We start from the raw sequence: 23,154 nt of genomic DNA, 5'->3' as shown, positions 1-23,154 counted from the left end.
GCACATAGTATAGCCCCAAAGTCAAGAAGGGCAGCTGACATTGTGCACGTGTCCTCTTGACACTTTCTCTGGACCTCCAGTTTCATGAGGAGCCAGACCTGGGAACGTGGGAAGCTGGGCCACTGGTTTGTGCTTGCCGTCTAGCTTGCAAAACCTTGGGTGAGCTAACAGCTCTGTCTATAATACAAGAGAGGCAAGCCTTCCCAGGGCTGGACACACAGCAGAGACGCATTGGCTGCGGTTTGGAAGTGATTCTCGGTTGCAGGGACACGAAGAGTGTGCAGTTCTCCAGAGGCAGTTCTGGTGGCGGGGACCAGGGGATGGGGACAAAAATACTTGGGCCGTCACTTCCTAGCTGAGCGACTTTGTAACTCCAGGTTCTTTTGAGAGATGTGACTAATACTAGGTCTTAGAGCTTTTGTGAGTACTAACGTGTGCCAAAATGCGTGTACAGCTCTTAGCATATTCACTGATAAGAATTAAGTGCGCATTCAGTGCTGGTTGTTATTTATTAATTACATTGTTCAGAGCTGTCAATTCTTGGCTGGATGCCACAAGCCTGACACCAGTGTAAGTCCTTCCCTGGTGGTCTAGTTAAAAGTGACAAAGGCATCTCATGTCTAATTGAGGCTCAGCCCATGGCTTGGAGAACATCCTTGAGTTTATATAAGTAAATGAGAAAGCCTAATTCATTTAATGCTCATCTTTATACTATCTTTACGACATGTTTTATTAATAGGAAATTTTAAAAGAATTTTCTCCAAAAGCATTTCTAGTTTTTCAAAATTGAATGTGTTGCCAAAAAGTTATCGTCCTTAGCCATTTTGTAAGCATTTAAAATTGCTCCCTGGGTCTTTATTTCATGTTTGTGTTCTTACAAGCACAACTGTTTTTTTTTTGGGGGGGGGGGCAGTGATTATTCACATGAGAGAGGAAGCAGAACCACACGGGAGGGCTGTCTTTAGGTGAAAATGTACCAACTCCAGATTCTGAAATGGCACTAACTTCCCCACTTTAGACACAGGGGACATTGCTGAGAAAAACTGAGCTGAGAACAAACGCTTTCTCGTATAGTGTCATAGAAATGAGTCGGACCTCAGTGTGACAGCACCTTAGATACAGAGGCCTGGACAAATGGGGGGTGCTTGGTTGGAGGGGCTTTCAAGGAATGAGACAAGACCTGATACTGTGTGGCAAAAACAGCTGTAGGGATTTCTATCTGATACTCGGGACTGTGCTGTCCCATCACACAGACTGCGCCTATGAATGGGAACTCCTCCCCGGATATTACTTATCTAATTTTATGGAGACACAAAGTGGCTTCTGTATTTGCACAGAGAAGGTCATAGCCCAGCCTAGATCCCACTCCTGCGTACCAAAGGACAGTCTTCCGTTTGTCTGTTTTGAGGTTATCAAGAAAGGGAAGCAGCAGTATCTCTGGGTTTGTAATCAAATTACCCGGAGATGTCACATTTTAAGTATTAAAATATATATATATATATATTGGAAAGGCATTCTCAGAATGAATCAAGAAAATTATCAAGAGCAAAGAAAAATTCCTAATGATAATTTTACACAACTCACATGTGTCAAAGATCACTACTATTTAAAAAAAAATCTATTCACATACATAAGAGGACATCGCATTATTCATGTGCCAAAGTTCTGCCTACAGTGACATTGACTGCCAGAGAAGAGAGCCGTACAGGGCTCACTGGTTGACAAGTCATGGGCTGATGCACCTTAACTATATCGGCGTGAAGAGTCACTCTAACATGCTCTGACAGCCTCCCCTCTCCAATTATTTTCATAAAAAAAAAAAAAATTAAAAGATGGTTCTGTTTTAAATAGAATTTCAGCTAAATAACTATTATCTGGGAAATCCATATTATTTCTAAGCAGTGGGTAGTAATGGGCTGGAGCCAAGAGTCAGCTTTTGAGGCGGGAAGCTAAGCCATCATTTTGTAATGCCTGAAGAGATTTTTTAAAACTCATCTAAATACCATTAAACATCTGCCCTTTTTATTTCATTGATTTAAACCATTTCTGAAGACTCATGATTCAAAAAGGTAAAGATGGTAATTGAAAAGCCATGGGAGAAAAATCTCTCCCCAGAGAACTTTTCAGAAAGGCAGCCACCAGTCTCCGTAAGTGATGAATCTGCTGTGGTATTGTTTTCAGTACAGTGTGAATTTATCTGGCATTATCGCCCAGGAATGCATGCATCATTTCACTAGAGGCAAAGATACAATGTCCACAAGAGCAGACAGAGCAGAGGATGCCCTAGCTTAGGGCAGAAAAAAAAATCTCTGCACCAACATTCACCTCTATCACAGACAGTTGATCAGGTTAAACACTGTCTGCAGATTCAATTTCATAAATCAAGAAGACGCTTTGGAATGAGGGTGTCAATGATTGTGAGTCCTTTGGGCTGGTATGCAGACTAAGTGTTGTATGTAACAAAAATCAAGTGTTAGATATAACAATAATATATCAGTGAGCCAGAAAAGGATGGGAGGGGATACCAATATTAGATATTTTGAAAAATTACTACAGAATGTTTCTTATTTCCTATATTTAATAGAATTATATCTTTCTTCATGTGAACCAACCATGCATCCTCTAATGAGCTTTAAAAGAAGCACCCCTTTTGACCCCTGGCTCTCTCGTATGTATTACTATTTTTCATGCTTACTTGAAACAAGTAAGCTAAAAATGTACCTACCGTGGCTGCTCTCAATTTAAAGTCATCCACTGTAGCTGCATTACCCCTAAATTAAATTTAAATGTCAATTTTAAATGAACGATGATTTTTAGCAACACTCTGAAAATTAAAAGTGCTCTCCAGAGGGACCCCACTGAGCTTTGCAAAAGAAGGGCTCAGGGAAGATGGAATCCACGTGCTTCAGCAGACATCACGCACTTTCGTGACTGCAGGCCTCTAGTCCAGCACGGCCCACCCCGTTCTCTAGCTGCCACGCTTTGGGCATGTTCGTTTCATCCTTTGTACTCAACTACTTTCTTTCAGATACTAACTGGTCTCCCCAAAGGGGGCTTTTTCATAGAGATCTCCAACACAGGAAGAGTAAAGGCTCATTATGAAGTTCTAGATGCCATGGTCAGAGAGAGGGCAGGGCAACTGGACCAGCACTCACCTTCCAAAGGGTCCTTATTGAGCCCCAGTTGACTGATGATGTACCTGGGAATGTCAGTTTTGATTCCCTGGCCTTCTTTGGCATGGCCTTCTGCAGCTTCCAGTAGGTAGTAAAATTCTTCAGGATCAAATTCCTGGCAGATGACAAGCACAGAATAACATTTTGAAAAGGTTGGAGGTTTTATTACATACATCTTATTCACAACAAAGCTGACATGGCTGAACGTTATATATGAAGAGAGGAGGCAGAGGCCTTTACACAGTGCGAAATTCTCACTGCGTATCTGCAGCCTAGTCCTAGTCCAGGGCGATGCATCTATACAACTGGTAACCTGAAGGAAATGAGTACTTCCAGTTTTCCAGTTTCTTTGTGATGTAACCTCGAAGGTAATGTATCCTCCCGAAGATCAGGAGCCCACTGACAGACAAAGGCTGTATTGGTGCTCTCTTTTGAGCTGAGGTCTCAGTGTGTTGCCTAGGCTAGCCTCAGATTCCTCAACTTCAGAGGTCCAACCTTCCACCTGTCTCCTGAGTAACTGAGACCACTGAGGTGTGTGCCCCCATGCCCAGGTTGGTGTACTTTCTCCCCAAAGTCTCCCCTGCCGTGTCTCACCAGCCACTCGGATGTATTTATGGAGCTGTGAATATTTCCATTTCATAAAACATTATGAATGCTAATTAAAGTGAGGATGCAACCAAAGCACCTGCGACTGTACACGTCTCGTGAGTTGATGCCGAAAGCTGTTACACATGGGGGGACATTAGTAGTCAGCGGAAGTTAAAAGTGAATTTTCATACTCTATTAATAGGCCCTGAAAGAATTCTTCCTCTCAAAGCACCAACTTTATTTACAATTTTGACTGAAATCTCAAAGTATCAGAAAACCGGGGGAAAAGAAAATGATCATTGACCAAAAAGATAGAAACACTAAAACAGCTCTCCCTCCAGATCTGGATGACACCTTGCTATATAGTCTTTCCCATGGGTTGTCAACTAGCATGGATTTCTAACACAGCCCATTTTAAAAACAGTAACTGCAGCCACAGGTCACCATATCCCTGACTGCCCTCTGTCTGCAACTTAGCAACTCCAGAAACATGAGGTACAGTAAGCATTTTAAATGAGCTGTGGCGTAAGGTTATCATGCTGGAATAAGGTCAAGCATATTATTGCATGATCATCCTTCAGCTTTGACCAGAATACAATATGACTACTGCTTAATAGCAGCACCAGCGCCAGACTTCCTTCTCAAAATCAGAGAAGACAGGCCACAGATGGACGCCATCATAAGCATTCATATGGTGGAGTCCCTCCTGACTCTTTCTATTTAGCACCTGGGATTGAAGTGAAATGAAACTGGAGCCTTCTGCTGGTCGCTACTTTCCACAGTTAACCATAAATAATATAGTCGCATCTACAGGCAACTTACCAGGCACTCCAGTAGCCGAGCGGGGCGGGCAATAACAATTAAGATCTTTCGGACTAGCTGTTTAATAAATGCCAGTTCTCCACTCTCGGAGCGGTCATGAGCCTATGGAAAAGCAATGAACAGAAAGATGATATAGAGGCTCCACTAAATGGAAAAGAAAATCAGCAAAGCATGCTAATGAGGTGATTTTTTTTTTAAATCAGAAATTAAGTGACTTAGAAAACACTCTTAACAGGCATTATCTCTAACATAAATGGACACTATCAGACATCAACAAAATAGCTCTATTAGCTAAAGTTTAATGGTAAAACTTTGATTTATTATGTTTTAGAAATCTAATGTAGGGATAAGGACTGTTAACATGAGCCATGAATGAAGGAGATATTAACCTTATGATCCACTAAGAACAGGATGCCAGCTGCGGCAGCTGGACAAGAACTTGGACTTGGCCAATGAGACATTGTAGATGTACACGTCTAGGGTAGAGATGGACTACTTTTGTTATCCTGGGTATCTACATGGGCGTCTAACACACTCATGACGTGTGGTTTGTGTACATGGTATGATTAGCCTGAGAGTCATTTCATCACGTGGGACGTGTGTGGTACCACTGCATGCATTAACCAGATAGTGCTCATATTCTGATACACATGCAGATTCAGTGACACTCACAGAATAAATAACACCCAGGCACTTAGCTCAGCAACACTGATTGGCTTAAGAGCGTGTTAAATTTTATTTTACATGTTGCCTAACCACAGTAAATATTCCAACAGCAAGGTTCAGCTTGTTAACAGTCACTGACATTTTTAATAGTTACTTGAAGAAGTCTGACAATACAATATTAAGACTGGAATAGGATAGAAATTTGAATGGAAACTATTCATGTTCATTTTTTAAGGCTTTCAAAATTTTTAAGGTTTTATGACACACTTTTCTAAGGATTTAGGGAAAAAACCAATGCATTGCTGGTGCCATAGGTTATAATTTCAGAAACATTAAGAAACATTTTTTTTATCATTCTTAGGGGTGTTCATCACAAGCCCCATCTTCAGAAGAGCTTCCAGACAAAACTTATGAAAAATGATTATAACATATCCACTGTATTTAAGCTAATATGCCAACACAAAGCTTGCTTGAAAAGAAAAATGAGGAAATAATTGTTTGAATATGTTCTGCATCTTTAGGGAAAAAAATAGCCCACCTCTTACACACAAGCTAACTTTAAATTTTCTTTCTAACATTTGTTTTGCAAGAAAAATAAATTTTGGAAAATACCATTAATGCTAAGAAATATGACTTATATTCTTTTTGTAGTTCATCATTAGCTTAAACACAAATCTCTGAAGAGAAATTGAAAAAACAAACAAAAAGGCTAACTTCTTGGCCACACTTTGAGCTGGATGTTCCTATCATAATTGCTGTTTTATGAATTCACAAATATAATGAAAATCTAAAATATGGAGGTACACTTTGTTGTCTCTCCCCGCAAAGGGGAAATGGTCAATTCAAATGGCAAAAATTTCATTTCAAAGACCATAAACATGATGACATGTCCCAACTTCTAACAATTATCAGCTATGTCTTCCTCCAAGGCACACGAGTTCTATTAGCTCAAATGACATTTTATTTACAAACTGGGGCACGAAGACCGGCCTCGCTAAAGCAACAACCAGTGTATCAGCATAGCATGAGAAGGACATGGCTTCCTGCTCTCTTGCGGCACGTTCCAAAGTCACTAGTGGAGTCCCCGAGTCTGTATTGTAAGTGTTGGCCACCATTGAAAAAGACTGTGACCCAGATTTGAGAGTTAGGGGTTCCTTTGTGTTTTGTCTTCTTTGGCTAAATACACCTCAGTGAAAGAGAGACTGCGGACATAAAAGCATTCATCTGAAATTGACCTCGACCCCGGGACTTTAAAAGGCATCTGTTAAATCAAGCTGTTCAAACCCTAGGAGGATCTGCGCCTGGGGTTACTCAAAAGATTGACAATGGAAATGTGGTGAGGAGACAGGCGTGCTGGCCCCAGAGCATCACATCTGGGAATGGACAATGGCTCGCCAAGAGAATCCGCAGCATGTTCCCACGGCTCTGCTCTCCCTAGAATGGACATGCTCCTCTCAGACAGGTTTGCTCCAGGCTCTGGGCAGATACTGGCAGTGTGCCTCTCAAGGGAGACTGGATCGTTGCAAATGATTGAAGGAAAGTGGGTCTGTGAGGAAGCATAAGAAAACATGCTTTCTCCTTCCCAACAACGACCTTTAGGCCACGGGTATGCGTGCTTCCCCGGCTCAGAGAGAAATTTCTCTAAAAATCAACCTTTCTCATCTGTCATACCGCCCACTCAGAAGATCCTCGAAATGCTAAGGTTTATTTTTAATTGCCAGGAAGCAATCTGCCATGTCTGCCATACATCAACAAAGACAAAGGGGAGATTTTCATATAAGTAACTCTGGGTACCAAATCTGCCTCCTTCAGGAGTGCCTAGAAGTGAAAAACCACAGGCCTGAGGTGGTCCTGATGATGCTAGCCTGGGTGACCCTACAATGGACTGAACCTCTGACATTGTAAGCTACCACCTCAATGAAATGCTTTACTTTATAAGAGTTGCCATAGTCATGGTGTCTCTTCCCAGCAGCACACACACCCTAACCAGGACAGAGGCAAAGTCCTCAGGATTCACAGCTCCAGTTAAGAAGGTGCTAAGTCTACCGGAGGTATGTTGGGGTTACCCAGCATTGCTCCGAAGGCTACCCAAGTACAAAACTATCCGAGAGGCAGACAGACACAGGAATCTCAAGTTTGACCACAAGCTGCTGGTCTGAGATATGCACTGAAAGCCACTGAAGCCCAAAGGACTGCCCTTCGAGACAGACAACAAGATCACCAGCAGTGGGAAGAGAAGCAGGGGAACACTATGAGATTGGAGAAAACTCACTCACAGAAAAACGCGAACAGGAAAGGAAATCCTTGTAAGAAACAGGGAAGAAATGGACGGAGAGGGACAAAGATCAAAGTCACACAGGTAAGGGATAGACACAGAGGAATGCAGGCCATGCAGTAAAATGAGCCTGTTCCAGGAAACTGAAAACGGACTCCATCGGCAGGACATCGGGGAGTATCTCGGGAGGTGTTCAGAAGCCACTCACGGGACAAAATATTTGGGAACCTCTAGATGTTGTATACCATTGTAGGTATGAAAAAAAAATGCATGGCCTTGCAGAGTCCTTGTGTTCCAGATGAAGTACAGTCCATGAACAAGGGCCGGTCCACGCACTGCATATCAGTGCCTCGCTCGGTGCATGGCAGGCTCAGTACAAGGAAGCCTCAGCAAGTTCTCCCAGCATGGCCATTGCCATGCACGTTCCTTTTCACTCTAATTGGTAGCAGAACTGGTGGTCTATGTGAAATGGTAAATTAGTAACCACCAAACCCAGAAGCTCTCCACCAATCCCACAAGCTGTCCGTTCACCCTCCCTACCAATCTAAGGAGCACCGCTTTACTAGTGATGTGTGAGAAATGGGAACCACGGAGAAAGTGCTGTCGGGAGGCTTGGATGAAAAAGGGAAGGGAGAGGGCAGCTGCCAGCCAGAGAGGCACCTTCTTATCCTGCCAGAACTCCGTCATGTAGGGGAAAGGACAGATGGATTTCTCCAAAGTAGGATGTTAGTATTTTCCTCCAGTTTAGGCAGATTACTTATATATTCATTCAGAGGGGAAAAAACCCCCACCGTGATTATATTTACATGGATATAATTTATGCCCTATGAGACACATAAATATTATAAATCCACATATAGGTTAAATAGGTTTCCCGTGTAGACTGCCAATCAATTTCAGTCAGAAGAGCTGTATCATACACTAATTCTATTCTACCATACACATTCCCTTCCCGTCCCAGGTGTTATCAGGAGCCAGGCATGAGAGTTTTAGACAGATGGGATCCTGTGTTTATCTGTCATTTTGGAAATTGGATATTTTGTTAGAAGAAGAACTGATACTCAGGAAAATAGAAGTTGCCATTTACTATCCAATACCACAAGCAGGTTAATTAATAGGACACACAGCCTAGTAAAAGCCAGCAATTTTCCATTTAGCTTTTCTAGATACTAAAATTAGATAGCTCCATCAAGTAACATACATACTCTCAGGCAATTTATAATTTTATAGGTAAATTTGGGGTGGGGGGGGGAGTCACTGCTTAAAAATCCTTCACAATCCACTTATCCTAGAGTCATAGATAGTTGGGTCCCAAGGTCCCTGTAAAGGTGATTACATTAACTTTCTATTACTACACATAATGGCCAGAACCAACTCATAACAAGTAGCAATCAGTTTAGGTTTGCTTGCACAATTGCTGTGTGTGCCCGTGTGTGTGTGTGTGTGTGTGTGTGTGCTCGTGTGTATGTGTGTGTGTGTGTGTGTGTGTGTGTGTGTGTCCCCCTCCCCCTTTCCACCCTGCACACTTTCCTGGAATGGGAACTCCTTCATTTAGCTAATTACTTAGAAGCAAATGGTTTCACGAGAAAATATTTTGCCAAGAGAAAGGCAAACCGAATGAGAAGGAAAACCACATGCACGGCACCTTGTTCTTACCTCCTGTAGCAACTTGTCTAACTTGTGTTGTAACTCAAGAAAGTATCTCGATGTGATGAGACCCTGGCGGGATTTATCTAGACAGTCGCGAGCCAGCTCGATGATCTGATGGTGAGTGAAGCTAAGCACTCCATCCGCCAAGGGGAGCACGTTGTCGGGGGAGTAGCTGGTGATGATTTCCCTTAGACGTTCTTCCATCTGAGCCGTAGCCTGTTGGGAGGAGACACACACACACAGAGGTGTAACACAAGGCGACACGCGTGGACCATGCCGAGAGCACTCTTTCATGTCCCAGACCTCTATGAGTCCTTAAATAGAATCCAGAGAACTACATTTGATAGAAGCCTCATTTGGGGGCTGAGGTATAGCTCGCTGGTACAGCTCTTGGCTAGCATGAATGAGGCCCTGTACTCAATTTCTAACCACAACACACACACACACACACACACACACACACACACACACACACACACACGAACAAAGAACCTTCATTTCGGCATGATATGATCATGGTGCACACATGTCATTATGTGTTAGTTTGAGCTCACTGACTGAACAACACCAAGCATGAGTGTAAATGTTGGCTGTTGGTATTCATGCTGCCTCTCTGAACCTCGTCAACCACTGACAAATGCAGCACTCTGGCGAGGACAATGACACTACAGGAAAGTGTGCACACCGGGGGCGGGAGTGATAAAGAAAACTCCTGTGCCTTCCACTAGGACACGCTAACCCTGCTCTAGAAAACAAAGAGAAGGGGAGATGGAGAAGTGAGAGATACCATCCACTGTGTAGAATGCAGATTATAAACATGTGAGGTATCAAATGAAAAGGTGTCTTTCTGGCCCTTTTCTGATGTCTCATTGAACGTAAGCCATCCATGTAAACTTGAAATAACTCTAAGGGTGTCTGTGGAGGGCTAGGCTCATAGACTCCTTCAGATGGGTTATCAAAAACATGAAGTATTTCTTTAGTTGTTATTCAAAACTCAGGATTATGCCAGAGTGCCTCAGTATGAGCCAAAAGTTTGTTTTCTTGGCAAGGTTTCAGTGTGCCAGAAGTATACACATAGCAACTTTCTCCCTAACTGTAAACACTGTACCCTTAGCGCATGGCCAAGGGGATACCCCTTACAAAACAGATCTACAATTTCCTTGCCAACCGTCATTTTCTTCCCTGTGATTGCCTACTGGCTAATCAATATTCCTGGTTTATAAGAGCTACATAGGCGGGGAGATTCCCTCTTCCCCCTGCTCCCCTCTCAACATTGAACCTCATTAACCAGGCAGAGTCAATATCTGCTTTCCTGGTGGGCAAGCGGCATGTGATGAATAGGCAAAAGAGTGCTAATCGATGCCATCAATGTTAGGTTCATTACAAATAATAAGTACTCTGCTCCTTGTTTATGAACCCTCAGATCTCCCTTTGTTCTCATGCTTCCAGCAACGAAAGCAGAGGTGATGGTCGGAAGGCTGTGGCGAGGTGGCCTCTGCCCCGTTACACAGAACCATGTGGGTGAGAAGGCATGGAACTGAGGTGAGTGAAGGGGTCCCTCAGAGAAGTGCTACTGGTAACCAAGGGGCCCGGCAACAAGGCCCCGCACCCTGCACTCTGGCTTAATTCCAGAATTCCTTTTACCAGTTGAGCCATAGAGCACGCCAACGTATCTCTACTTCCATGGTAATAGGTTTAGCATGGGAGATGGGGAAAGAAAAGGAAGTTTAAAAAGGAAAACAGTGTTCAGGACACAGCAAGCCATGGCTTCTGAGAGAAAAATCATTGCGAAGTAGATGAGGAACATGAGTCCGAAGAGTGGAAAGGATGTACGGCCTCTGAAGGCAGAGCCTCTTCCTGCACCGGCCAGGGCCCCTGCTGTAGGTATACACTGGCAACATTCACCACACAGAGTGCTGTGTTCTCAGCAGGTGTTGGAGTCACATTTGTTTATTGTTTTCTCTTTCTCTAAGGAGGCTGTGGTGCTGTTTAATTCCAGTCATTCCTGGGCTGGACCCTCACTTGTGTAACAAAAACCACCTTACAGAGGCTAAGCCTATGTGGCCCCATCACTGAGATGCCAGGCATCTTCAATTCCATCCATTTACCTTTGGGAACCTTTCTTTGTAGACATGGTTCATCATAATTATTTCATGGTCACAGCAGGCGGGGGAACGTCCAGGGCTGCAAGCAAAGCAAATTACCCTTTTAAACCTGCCACAGCATGAGATGAACATAAGCCTTTTATTTATAAAAACAGTCAGCTGCATCGGAAAGTACTAGGCAACCCTCATGTGAAGAGTAGCCGTCTCAGATAATAAATTACAAGATCAGTCATTAGCACACACATATACATACATCCCTGAAAACACACAGACCCAATGAATAGGATTCAGATATAGGCTCAGGAGTGCAATGTCACAGAAGAATCACAGTCACGGTACTCTGTCAGAAGATGGCCTTGCAGTGGGGTTGTGTCATACCCATGGCATGGGCTTGTGTAGTTGTGGCAACCAGTCAATGAAGTGCCAAGCAAAGTATCGAACAAAATGGGGTGGCTACTAACGACAACATCCGAGACCCATTTAACAGTGCAATTTCACACGTCTATCATACACCTGCGCTCTGCCACCGACAACCAGAGAGGCGGAGAGGCTTCCATGGCACAGGTGTTGTGGTGAAATCCATTTTCTACTCTAACAAATATTTAGTTGGGATGCTCAGGTAGGCATTACGTGCAAGAAGAAACACAACTGCTGTGTTCTTCTGTAGGTCTGCCGCTTTGTGTCCTTTCTGGCAAGAGGGCTGCACAGTTTGGGGGCACCTATATTCTTGGATAGATATAGATTAGGCTAGATGCCCTGGGCACTGCTTCAAGAAAATTCAAAGTGAAACCCCTGCAATAAACTATGGTGACTCTAGATACAATGGCAAATTTTTTTTTTTTGTTTATTCTAGATCTCAAAATAATTTCACATATCCCGCCATTATCCAGTGTGGGTTACTTTGGTACTAGTTTATGATACTATATGAAGAGGTAAGATACAGAGGGAAACCCCTTCTTAGTAAACCTCCATGCTGAACTAAGTACCTAGCAAGCTAATTTTTTTAAAACAATAAAACTTTGACAGATTAACATGTATCAATTCTGGCCCATCAAGATTTCGTGTTGTTGACAAGGAGACCCAATGCCTGATTCCATCTTCTAAGAAAGACCTGCTGCCCAGGTGCTGGGTGTGCCATCAGCAGAAGGCTAGAGCTGGCTATCTCTCTCCCAGGATAGCCTCAGCTGTAGGAAGGAATGCCCCAGGGTGACAGGGCCTCCCAGGATGCTGCTATAACAAGGCCAATGACTGGAAAGCTGGAGCAAGGGTACAAATGGAGGGCCACTTCCTCAACAGGGATCCCAGCCCAAGGTGGGCTGAAGCTGATGGGTCTGTACCATACTGTGACTTCTCCTTCTGCCCATGCCTGCTTCCCTACTTTCATTCCACCAGTGAAAATTCCCACAGCACTTTCATAAATATTCTGAACAGGCCTCCTGGTTGGAGATACTACCACCTGGAGACATAACTGTGAAACTTACTGTTCAAAGAAAGGCAAGAAACCAGCCCTATTCAATACTCAGAGGACTGCATTTGACAAGCACAAAACTCAGAAACCACCACGTCCTAAGAATGTGTTCATCATCCTGGAGAAAGTAAGACTTAGATGGGAATACAGAATAATAAGACTAAGATGGGTTTTATAATATAGAATCTGGAGAAAATATCTTTCCGTCTATTCTCTCCTCCCTTTTCAACAAACTTCTCCCACTTCAGATGATAATACGCACTGCTCTTTGCACCAACATTAGTTGACCTTAAACTTTCCATGGCTAGACATTTTTTTTTTTATAGATAGTACCTAAGGCTTTTGCAGCAATTAGCAGATTGTGAAAACTTGAAAGAAATATAATGCCTTTCTATGGTAATTAATGTCACCTATCGATGGAATATCACACTTGTATTTGTGACAATTCACAAATCAGTGAACACACATACAAATTGGAGAAATGGTTAAAAACAAACAAGTCCAGTAAATACCAGTTTGGGCCAGGTCTACCCACCTGAGACTTCGGGAGCGGGGCCGCATGGGCGTGTTCCTGCAGCGGTTCTCAGTGGCAATGCTTTCGGTGGTGCAAAAATGTTTGGACAGGAAGTGTAGTTCATCTGGTGTTGGCTGGTATGGTAACTGGTGCAGCTTCTCCTGGGAGGAACAGGATGACTGAAAGAAATGAAAGTCAAGTGAGGAGACTACCTCCAGACAAAATTCTGGAGATGAGTTGGAGCATCGACATTGGGCAATGCTACCATTTTGCCGTGGTTCCATGAGAGCAACTATAACCTAGAGGCACCAAGTGACTTCTCTTTGAGAGTCCAACATGCCTTCTAGATGGCCCCCATCTGCCTACAGCTTTCCAATGACAGTTTCCTTTCTGGGTAAAAAACCAAACCTGTGAGATGGACAAGAGCCAGCAAAAGCCTAGGGAAGAAGACAAACCCTGGAGTGAGACGGCCAAGATGGATTAGTTCTTGCTGAAGAGACTCCTGCTGCTGTTCCCAGCCAACACTCCGATTTGTAAGTCAATAACATGATTATATGCTGTGAGACCATAAATAAGGTAATGAAAGCCCCCTCAACAAATGCATGCTGTTCTTTGACGCAAATGCCCCCCGGGTGTGCTATGAGCACAAGAAAAGGACAGAGAACTGGAGGGAGGGACAGAGAAGTGGACATTATTTGGAGTGACACCACTTTTTTATTTATTTTATTTTTTATTTGGATCTGGAGTATTTCTTTTCTTTACTGATTTTGGGGGTGGGTGGTTATGGGGGTGAAAATATCCCTTCTCTACTGAACAGCCTAGGCAGTCCTGAAGCTTTACCCCTTGCTGTAGATTTACTTCTTAAAAAAACCATCCCTCCACATCTGGAATGGGTTAGAGAAGGCAAGCAGCTAAAAACAAGTGATTTTTTATTTATTTATTTATTTATTTTTGGTTTTTCAAGACAGGGTTTCTCTGTGTAGCTTTGCGCCTTTCCTATAACTCACTCTGTAGCCCAGGCTGGCCTTGAACTCACAGAGATCCACCTGGCTCTGCCTCCCGAGTGCTGGGGTTAAAGGCGTGCGCCACCACCGCCAGGCAACAAGTGATTTTTAAACAACCTGACTTCGGAAACTGTGCAAGGAAGGAACTGTTGGCCTTGGGTCTTAGGGAGTGGTAAACTCCATAAATCAATGCTAATAAAAGAGGTTGAGAATTTTTGGATACAGGGAAAACACAGCTAGAATAAGCACATTTTTTTTTTTGTTTGAAAGATACTAGTCATTTGAAAATGTCAGTTCAAGCCGAGTTTAAAAACAAACACAGAAACAAAAATAAAAAACTGTCTTTACAAGAGAATAGCCTTTGTAAATACTCAAGCAGTATAGTGCAGTGGCCTTAGAAATTAATGACCAGAGCTGGAAATATCCCTATACCTTGAAATTATAAAACGCCTTGCTAAGTACACAGTAAGATAGACAAGGGATTTTTATAATGTAATGAGATTATTTTATAAACCATAAAAATGAGAACACTAGAAAGAATTATGAGATAAACCAAAGCTATATTGGGGTAAACAGGCACTCCTAAAATACTTCCACTATGAAAAAAGGAAATAAAACACATGAACTAAATCAATTCAGAAAATCTGGCAAAGAATCCTAAACATTGAGCAGGAGAGAAGAAGAGGTGGTAATGGCAAAGACAAATTAACAAGTAGAAAAACAGAAGAAATGTATATAGAGAGCTGAGGACACAGCTCAATGGTAGAATACTTACTTCACTTACTCCAGGCCCCAGACCTGATCCCTAGCACAGGAAAAGCACAAACCCAACACAAACACACATACACACACGCACCCCCCTTATCTGTCTCTTCACAGGTAAATCCACGTCCATACTTATTTCTGTCTACAAACTCATTTTATATATAAGTTTACAGTCATCACTTTGGGTGGCAAAGTCTGAGCTGAGAGAGGATTATGCAGACTACTCAGTCCACTTAGTGTGAATGTTGATGTGGGTTGCTATGGAAATACTAATATCCTGGATTATGACTTGCTGCTTCTGTGGCTGATGGGCTACTGTGTATGGGACAGCGATCATACTGTCTTTCTAAAAGTGAAGGTTGATTTTCAAATGCAGCAGGCACAGGGTTTCTCACGCGAGATGAGGGATGGTTACCTGCATGGGACTTATACCAAAAACCTCAGAGAAGGGGCCTTGGAGGAGTTGCGAGGGCACTAGTGGGATCCTCAGGAACAAGGGCCATCCCTGCAGACTCACTTCTGTGCGTGCGTGCGTGCGTGCGTGCGTGCGTGCGTGTGTGTGTGTGTGTGTGTGTGTGTTTTTCAGGCAGTCTTTTTTTTTTTTTTTTAAGATTTATTTTTTTTAACTATGTGTACAGTGTTCTGCCTGCAGGCCAGAAGAGAGCGCCAGATCTCACTACAGATGGTTGTGAGCCACCATGTGGTTGCTGGGAATTGAACTCATGACCTCTGGGAGAACAGAGCCATCTCTCCAGCCCTCAGGCAGTTTTTTGCTGGCTTCCCTGGTTTCGAGTGATCCTCCTGCCTCAGCCTCGGAAGCAGTTAGAACTACTGATGAGCAGCACCACATCTGGCTCCCATGTGCTTACTGCAAAGACACCTCTGTTGAGCAAAGCCTCCTTGGATCAGCATTTTAGAAGAATTTCGAGACAATATGGGAGTTTTCCAATATACTCAGTCTCATTACTTCCTATTCCTCCAAGTGTGGGGGTAGTATGTCTCATTATCTAACTAGCTTGCATATGACTTTTGACCACACCATAAATCAAATCCACTCTCACAGAATGAAGATTTACACTAAAAACTGCTGCTCCTTTTCCAAGCAATTAGACTTCAAAAACATTTTCTACATAATGATATCATTCAAACATCTCATCTCTCAAGATAACCATGTTGCAAAGGATAGTCCTTATATGCATGCATAAATTCCTACGTGCTATTATTAAAAGTAATATGATTTAACAGCCATACCTCATATTTATGGGTATTTAAATTCTTATTTCCTTTCCTTCCCTGATTGGAAAATAATTTATCTGGTGAGAAATATGTGGAGGAATATCTCCCCAATACTGCAATTCCATATTGCTTATTTCAAAATTAAAAATTATGATGTGAATATTACCTTACAGAAGTTCCACAAACTAATTCTCACTGCAAAATTTCACACTAAAAGGACTGGTAATACTAAATATTCTTTGTGAGAACAGACTAACTGTATATGACACAATCTGTCCAATTTTGGAACATAACATTTTTAACACTTGGCAATTTTGAAGTCTCTATAATAGCCAAAAGATATAATAACATTTACATTTCAACATAAGTGGGTCTGGAGCTAACACCACAATTATTTGTGAACTTTTAAATTGTGTTTGAAAAGGCTTCTAGCTTTATCTGTATATAACCATTATTTTTTTTTCTTTTTTAAAAAGTACATTTTAAGCCGGGCGTGGTGGCGCACGCCTTTAATCCCAGCACTCGGGAGGCAGAGCCAGGCGGATCTTTGTGAGTTCGAGGCCAGCCTGGGCTACCAAGTGAGCTCCAGGAAAGGCGCAAAGCTACGCAGAGAAACCCTGTCTCGAAAAAACCAAAAAAAAAAAAAAAAAAAAAAAAAAAAGTACATTTTAGAGCCAGGCAGTGGTGGCACATGCCTTTAATCCCCACACTCGGGAGGCAGGTGGATCTCTGTGAGTTCGAGGCCTGCCTGGGCTATAGAGTGAGTTCCAGGAAAGGTGCAAAACTACACAGAGAAACCCTGTCTCGAAAAACCAGGAAAAAAGAAAGGACATTTTTGATTGGCTAAATGACTAATAATAGTTAATGAGAATTTTACAAGTGATTCAGATTAGGAGTAGGAAAGCAGAAAAACTTGGGTTGCCGGGTGACACAACTGTGCCTGATATTTGAAGGACAAGGACAGAAACCTAAACAGAAGCTTTGCAGCTTCCCATTGTCCACTCTATAAATGAACAAAGAGAAGAGCTGGCTGACCTACGCAGCAGTGTGCACAGTCCAGACCCAACAGTCCCTGCATTTGGCAAAAAGAGAAATTATGGAAACTAAAATTTCATTTTGAAGGGAAGAAATGGGAATTTGAGACCTATAATTGCCTACCACCTCAATCAATGAATAAATCATAAATGCGAGAAAGCTATTAGAAATGGTGTGTGTGTGTGTGTGTGTGTGTGTGTGTGTGTGTGTGTGTGTGTGTGTAAAAATGGTCTCAGGGTTTCTTTTAGACATGTTAACTTTAGAAACATTAGTCTTCATGTAGCTCACCCACAAAGCTAAAGAAATGCCACTCACATGGCCTAAAAAGAACCATGATATTAGGGTCTAGACCACTTGCTATATTTGCATGGATAAAATAAAGGGATGGGAAAACAGCCCCTCAAATATTTTCTCTGCTTTAGATTTCTGATCCATAAAACAAGGGGAAAAAAAACAGCAGCAATATCCCAGACTCTATTGCCAGCATGCAATGAGCCCAAACACTTTAGGGAGCCAGACCAGTGCCTATTTTTATAACACTTATAAAAACATCATTAAAAAATTATTTAGATCCAATGGTCTGATTCAATGTACTCTCACCCTTTCCTCATTCACTTTAAGAAAATGATATGCGATTATTAGAAAAAGAAGGTGCATCGTGTACTCTCCCATGTTTCATGCAGAAGACAGATTTGTCACCTGAACTGTCATTAACACTGACTGAGGGCAATGCAAGTTGATAAGGTTGAAAATAAAGGAACCTACAGTCAAAAACCATTAAGTTTAGCTTTTATTATTAAGTGATTATAATTTAATAAAAGCTCAAACTTAATGGGAGTGTGGATAAGGAAGTCACAGAGCAAGGAATCAGCACTCTGTTTACTCGTGGCCTGGTTATAATTAAAGGCACCCAAGGGTCTAGAGAGAGACAGCACTTAAAACATCTGAAATTGCTCTTGTGGAGTCGGTTTTCTCATGCATTTTTGCAGTATGGTCCCACATTTTCACATCTGAAATGGCCAGTGATGGCTGCTGCCATAATAGTCAAGTCAAACCTCACCGGTACTTAGTAACAATTTTATCCACTGATAACACCCAGGATTTTACTGATCTAAGCTGGAGTGCCATGGACGCTACTCAGAACTGTTAGGGGTGTGCTAAAAAAAAATGATCCAAATGGACAGGAAACTCACCTAGCACAACAAAGTGAGAAAGAAGACAGGAAAATAAATGACCTATCTGCAGTGCACTACTCTAAAGAGATGTACAGTGAGCACAACAGATGTTAACAATTTGGTTTTAGAGGTGCCCCCAAAATCCCACGCTACACTCAGGCTCCTGGAAACACAAATGTGGTGGTGGTGGTGGGGGAACGGGACGACACTCGTTAGTTCATCTAATGAGTTTTAGTTTCTTATAATTTGAGCATTAGTCAGCGGCTGCGTCCCTAGCACAATGCTGTGGGTGGAATTCCTAAACAATAAACGGGGGATTTTGACAAAATGAGGCAGGAACTGAATCAGAAATGCTTCTATAGATGCAGGTCCACAGTTTGAGCTGGTGGATACAGGGCGTTTAGAACACCTTATTAGGCATTCATTGACTTCTGTGTGACCTCCTGGGCCTTTCTAAATGACCACCTGGTTCCCAAGGCCCTGCAGTTACAGACACTCTCTTAACTCAAGCTAGAAATGCTTGTATCTCATCTACTGAACAGTATCCAGTAATTGCAAGGCCTGGGTTTGAAATGTTATTGTTTCAGGCGAGAGTCTCCTATTTCTCTACCCTTTTCCATGGGTTTACTAAGTTCTTTACCTGCCTTTTTAAAAGTTGTTAGGGCACTGACAAATGGATGACTTTGTGTGTGGGAGGGTGGGGGGACATCCTGTGAGGACAGAGAAAACAAAACAAGCTTCCATCTGAAGCACACACAAGAAGATCAAGTCCAGCTAAGTGTAATGGCATCTTCAGCACGAACACAACTGGCATGGGATGAAAGCAATAAAACCAGATTGTGTTGTTTCCCCCAAACTACACCAAATGGCATTAAAATGAAGGCTCTCACTCCCCTCCAAACTTGTCATCCTGGGCCTTGAGCAATGTATGCCCCATAGTTGGGAAGCTTGTAGCAACTGTTCACATGTGTTAGCCCATCATTTGACACACCGCTTATATAGAGAGGTAGGAACGTGAAACACTCGGAGAAAAACACAGACTGCAGATCAATTCTGTGGTTTGGAGATGAAAAGAAAAACCAGGCACTTACAGAGACCGTGGAGCTTGGTGTATTTGTCCCATAGCCTGAGGAGGGGAGAGAAGCCAGAGACCAGCGGCGCCCGTCCGTCCTGTAGGACAAAGAGAGTTCAGTGAGGCACACTGTGGAGTTACTGATACCAGAGAGTCCCAGAGAACCCCAGGGAACTAGGGTATCTTTAATCAAACAAATGACATGAACATAGTCTAGGAGGATGTGGGGATGCTTGGCCAGGGTTAGGGTAAACAAACATTATACAGCAGGTTGCCTTTTTATTTAAATGGAATCAATACACCCAAACAAGTAGAAAGTGAATGGGTGGATCCATAGTATTGATCTCTCACTAATACACTTTGACAAAATGAATACCAGGGATAATTACAGTGGTCACACTCAGCAGATTCAATGCAATGCAAGCAGAAACAGGGGAGGGGACATGTTCTATGAGGGAACTGACAATCGGCCAATCATCTTCACAAGGGCCTGGACTCCATCAGGGTGCAAGACCCTGGGGCAGGCTGAGGGCCTCCAGCAGACTTTCCACCTCTTACTTCTAAGGGTATGGCTTTCCTTCTGGTAAACAGGGGTGGAGGGAGCCCTGGGCTCCTGGTTACTTCCCACTTTCAAATAACTTTACACTCAGAAAGCTTGAAGCTCCGGTTTTGGAAAATTACTGCTTTCTGACATGTCCTGGCTTCATAAAGTGTGGGAGCAAAGGCCACCTGCAGAGTGTCTGAGCATGTAGCAGACTCTGGCAAGTCACCCGAAGGGCTGGAGGAAAAATTCTCTACTCCTAATGGAAACTAACCCTAAGAGCAAAGTCTCCTGCTCCAGTCCCAGAGACCAAACTCTCAGGCTCCTTAAAGAGATTGGCTCTCCTCCTGGAATGTTGACTACATGGTGGCTTTCTGAGCTGGACTGTAGGTATGAGTCAGGGTCACCACAGGGGGCGAAAATGAATTGATGGAGTAGTTATTCCTGGCAATACTGCTGGTAGGGTAAGGGGCTGACATAGAGCAAATTCTCAGGGATTTCTGTTATTCTAGAAGTTTATTCAAAATTTCAAGTAAGATCCATACTGTATCATAAACTATGGGAAAAACAAATACATGCAAATTTCCCAAGGGGCAAACAAGGAAAAACATTTTATTAGACAGCAGCACTACTCCATTCTTAGATTCAGGATCATATAGAGATGTTCTGTAATTCACAATTTTGTTGATTTACCAATCGAAAGACAACAGCAGGCAAAGTCTGACACAGACACATTCACAGGAAGTTGAAGTCAGGGAATTCCATAGCATCAGACTTGAATTTGAGAAACCTCAATTAGATGCTGATATGGAAAACTGCCACTGTAGCCTCAGAGTCAACAGAAGGTCTTATAGGCTACCATGGATGCTACCTCCAGTAAATGCAAATGGTCCACAGAAACAAGATGGCAGTCGAGTGAACACATCACAGAGTGACTACAATACTAAGATTTCAGTGAAGTTTACCTGTCATTTCTGTGGCCATGATTGGAGTACAATTGAAACAAGTATTTAAAAAAGAAGAAGAAGCAAAATGAGATGTTTATAAATAGTACCAGAGAAAGGGAACTGGGGGGATTAAAACACATATTTATTTAAGTATACTTTTATACAAATGAAAATGTTTCATATTCCTGAGGAAAATAATTATAGTATGTACATAAAAGATACAACCACCAGTTAAATGGGACATAGGCAGATCTTATATTCAGCTACCTATTAAAATCTTTAAAAAGCAATGCCTGGATTTTATATTTTAACCACTTTTAATTTAGAAGAGAAAAGGATATGATTTTAAAAGAATTATTCAGTCCATTTAATAGCAATTATCAGAAACTAGTCTCTGGAAAGAATGAGGGACAAAATTCCCCCACCATGGTTTTGTTTTTTGATTCATTAACTCCCCTTTCCCTCAGGTATCCACAGACATATTTCAGATGGATGAGCAGTTCCAAGAGGAGACATGTTCTTATTAGTTCTGAAGCATAAATTACATTTGCTTAGTCCAGAAAACACACAACTAGGAAGATGTTTAAACAAGAATGTGCTCAGTTCTTGGTACTGCCACGGACCAGAAATAATTCATGTCTCATAAAGTTCCCCCAAGTTGCCTGTGTCTGTTTACTCAAATGGAGCAAAAGGACCATTGCATTTTACATTGCCATGACAACCGCACACCAGAAGTTACTATATATGCTCTATGCAGTACTGAGGGGAGAAAGTGCCCCCTTTCCAAGGAAGCTATCACACAGGCACAATTCAGACCTGACTAACAATGCTGTCTTTTCTGCTCAGTAGCTCCCCATAAAGCAACATCCAAAGACAACATCCTCATCTTCCCAGATCAACAAGGCTCTTTTGAAAAGAATCTTTTTCGTGGTGGGTGGAAATCTCAGTGTTACATCGAGTGAAAGAAGAGAGGACAACATCTGATGAGAACACAGGACAGAAGAGACTGGTGTGTGTGTGGTGGTGAGGGGTCAACTCACAAAACATTTAGACTCAGGTAGTGCTAATAAAGAAGGAGTGGAGCGCTCGGATGCCAGCCTGACAATTTAACTGTGTGAAGAGAAAACATGCTAATATGCTTAGTAATTATAGTCATCTGGGGCAATACACTAGTCTAGATAATGTTGGGTCAAATTCAACTCTACAATCACCAACTAAAATATGCTCCAGAGAGAATTCTAAGACTAACGGGAGGTCACCCTAGTGAGTCACTGGTCTTCAGGGGTCTGAAGACCTGAAGTCAGAGGCAAACTTTTTCTAGTAATTTGCTTGTAGAAATACGTTCTGAGGTTTATTCAGGTAAATAAGAACTGGGCGACTAGGAGACTATGAAGACACCGACTGAAGGGAACCACATTGCCAGTGAAAGCAAAGGCAATTTATAATGTGCCAATGCCCCAGCTTCTGGCAAACGGATGACATTATTACCTTTATCTTACATTCAACAAGAATGTTAGGCGATCCACAGCTAGACAGGCCCTAGATTCTATGGACTGAGAATCCTTCCTCCATGGTTCTTTGGACCAGAAACATTTTAGGTTTAAAATTTTTGATTTTTTTTCTTTGAAGATATTTCCAAATTGGGTGGACGTCCTTAATCCTAACCCTGAGGCTTTTCTGAGCATTCCATTGCTACTCAGAACATTTCAACAAGTTTCTCAGTTTCAGATCCAGAGACCAATGAGATGGCTTAGTAATAGAAGCACTTGCCATGCAAACCTGAACACCTAAGTATGATCCCTAGAAGCCACACATGCTGTGGCACACTTGTAAGTAAACTTGTACACACGTACACACACACACACACACACACACACACACAGAGAGAGAGAGAGAGAGAGAGAGAGAGAGAGAGAGAGAGAGAGAGAGAGAGAGAGGCAGAGGCAGAGGCAGAGATATAAAGAGAAAGAGAGAGTGAGAGAAACAGACAACAAAATTAAATTTAGGGATTTAGAATTTTGGAATATTTTGGACCTTGGATTTTCAGATTAGGTTTTACATATACTATTATTAACAGTATGAGCCAGGTGGTGGTGGCACAGACTTTCAATCCCAGCA

General features: G+C 42.4%; 1 protein-coding gene across 11 annotated transcripts in view; it reads right to left on the bottom strand.

The window, feature by feature from the left end:
• Positions 1-23,154, bottom strand: part of Mast4 (microtubule associated serine/threonine kinase family member 4) — a 594,548-nt gene that overhangs the window by 51,478 nt on the left and 519,916 nt on the right. For all 11 annotated transcript variants that reach the window (XM_042261716.2, XM_076552170.1, XM_076552171.1 and 8 more), the window contains 6 exons: positions 19,568-19,646; positions 13,283-13,440; positions 11,283-11,358; positions 9,181-9,390; positions 4,584-4,685; positions 3,156-3,288 (listed from right to left, as the gene is read on the bottom strand). In XM_042261716.2, coding sequence (XP_042117650.1) covers positions 3,156-3,288; positions 4,584-4,685; positions 9,181-9,390; positions 11,283-11,358; positions 13,283-13,440; positions 19,568-19,646 — 758 coding nt within the window. The remainder of the gene's footprint in view (positions 1-3,155; positions 3,289-4,583; positions 4,686-9,180; positions 9,391-11,282; positions 11,359-13,282; positions 13,441-19,567; positions 19,647-23,154) is intronic.

The sequence above is a fragment of the Peromyscus maniculatus genome, chromosome 15, assembly GCF_049852395.1.
Source record: "Peromyscus maniculatus bairdii isolate BWxNUB_F1_BW_parent chromosome 15, HU_Pman_BW_mat_3.1, whole genome shotgun sequence".
NCBI lineage: Eukaryota > Metazoa > Chordata > Mammalia > Rodentia > Cricetidae > Peromyscus > Peromyscus maniculatus.
Note: the sequence above shows the minus strand (reverse complement) of the source record. Positions and strands in the feature narration are given on the sequence as shown.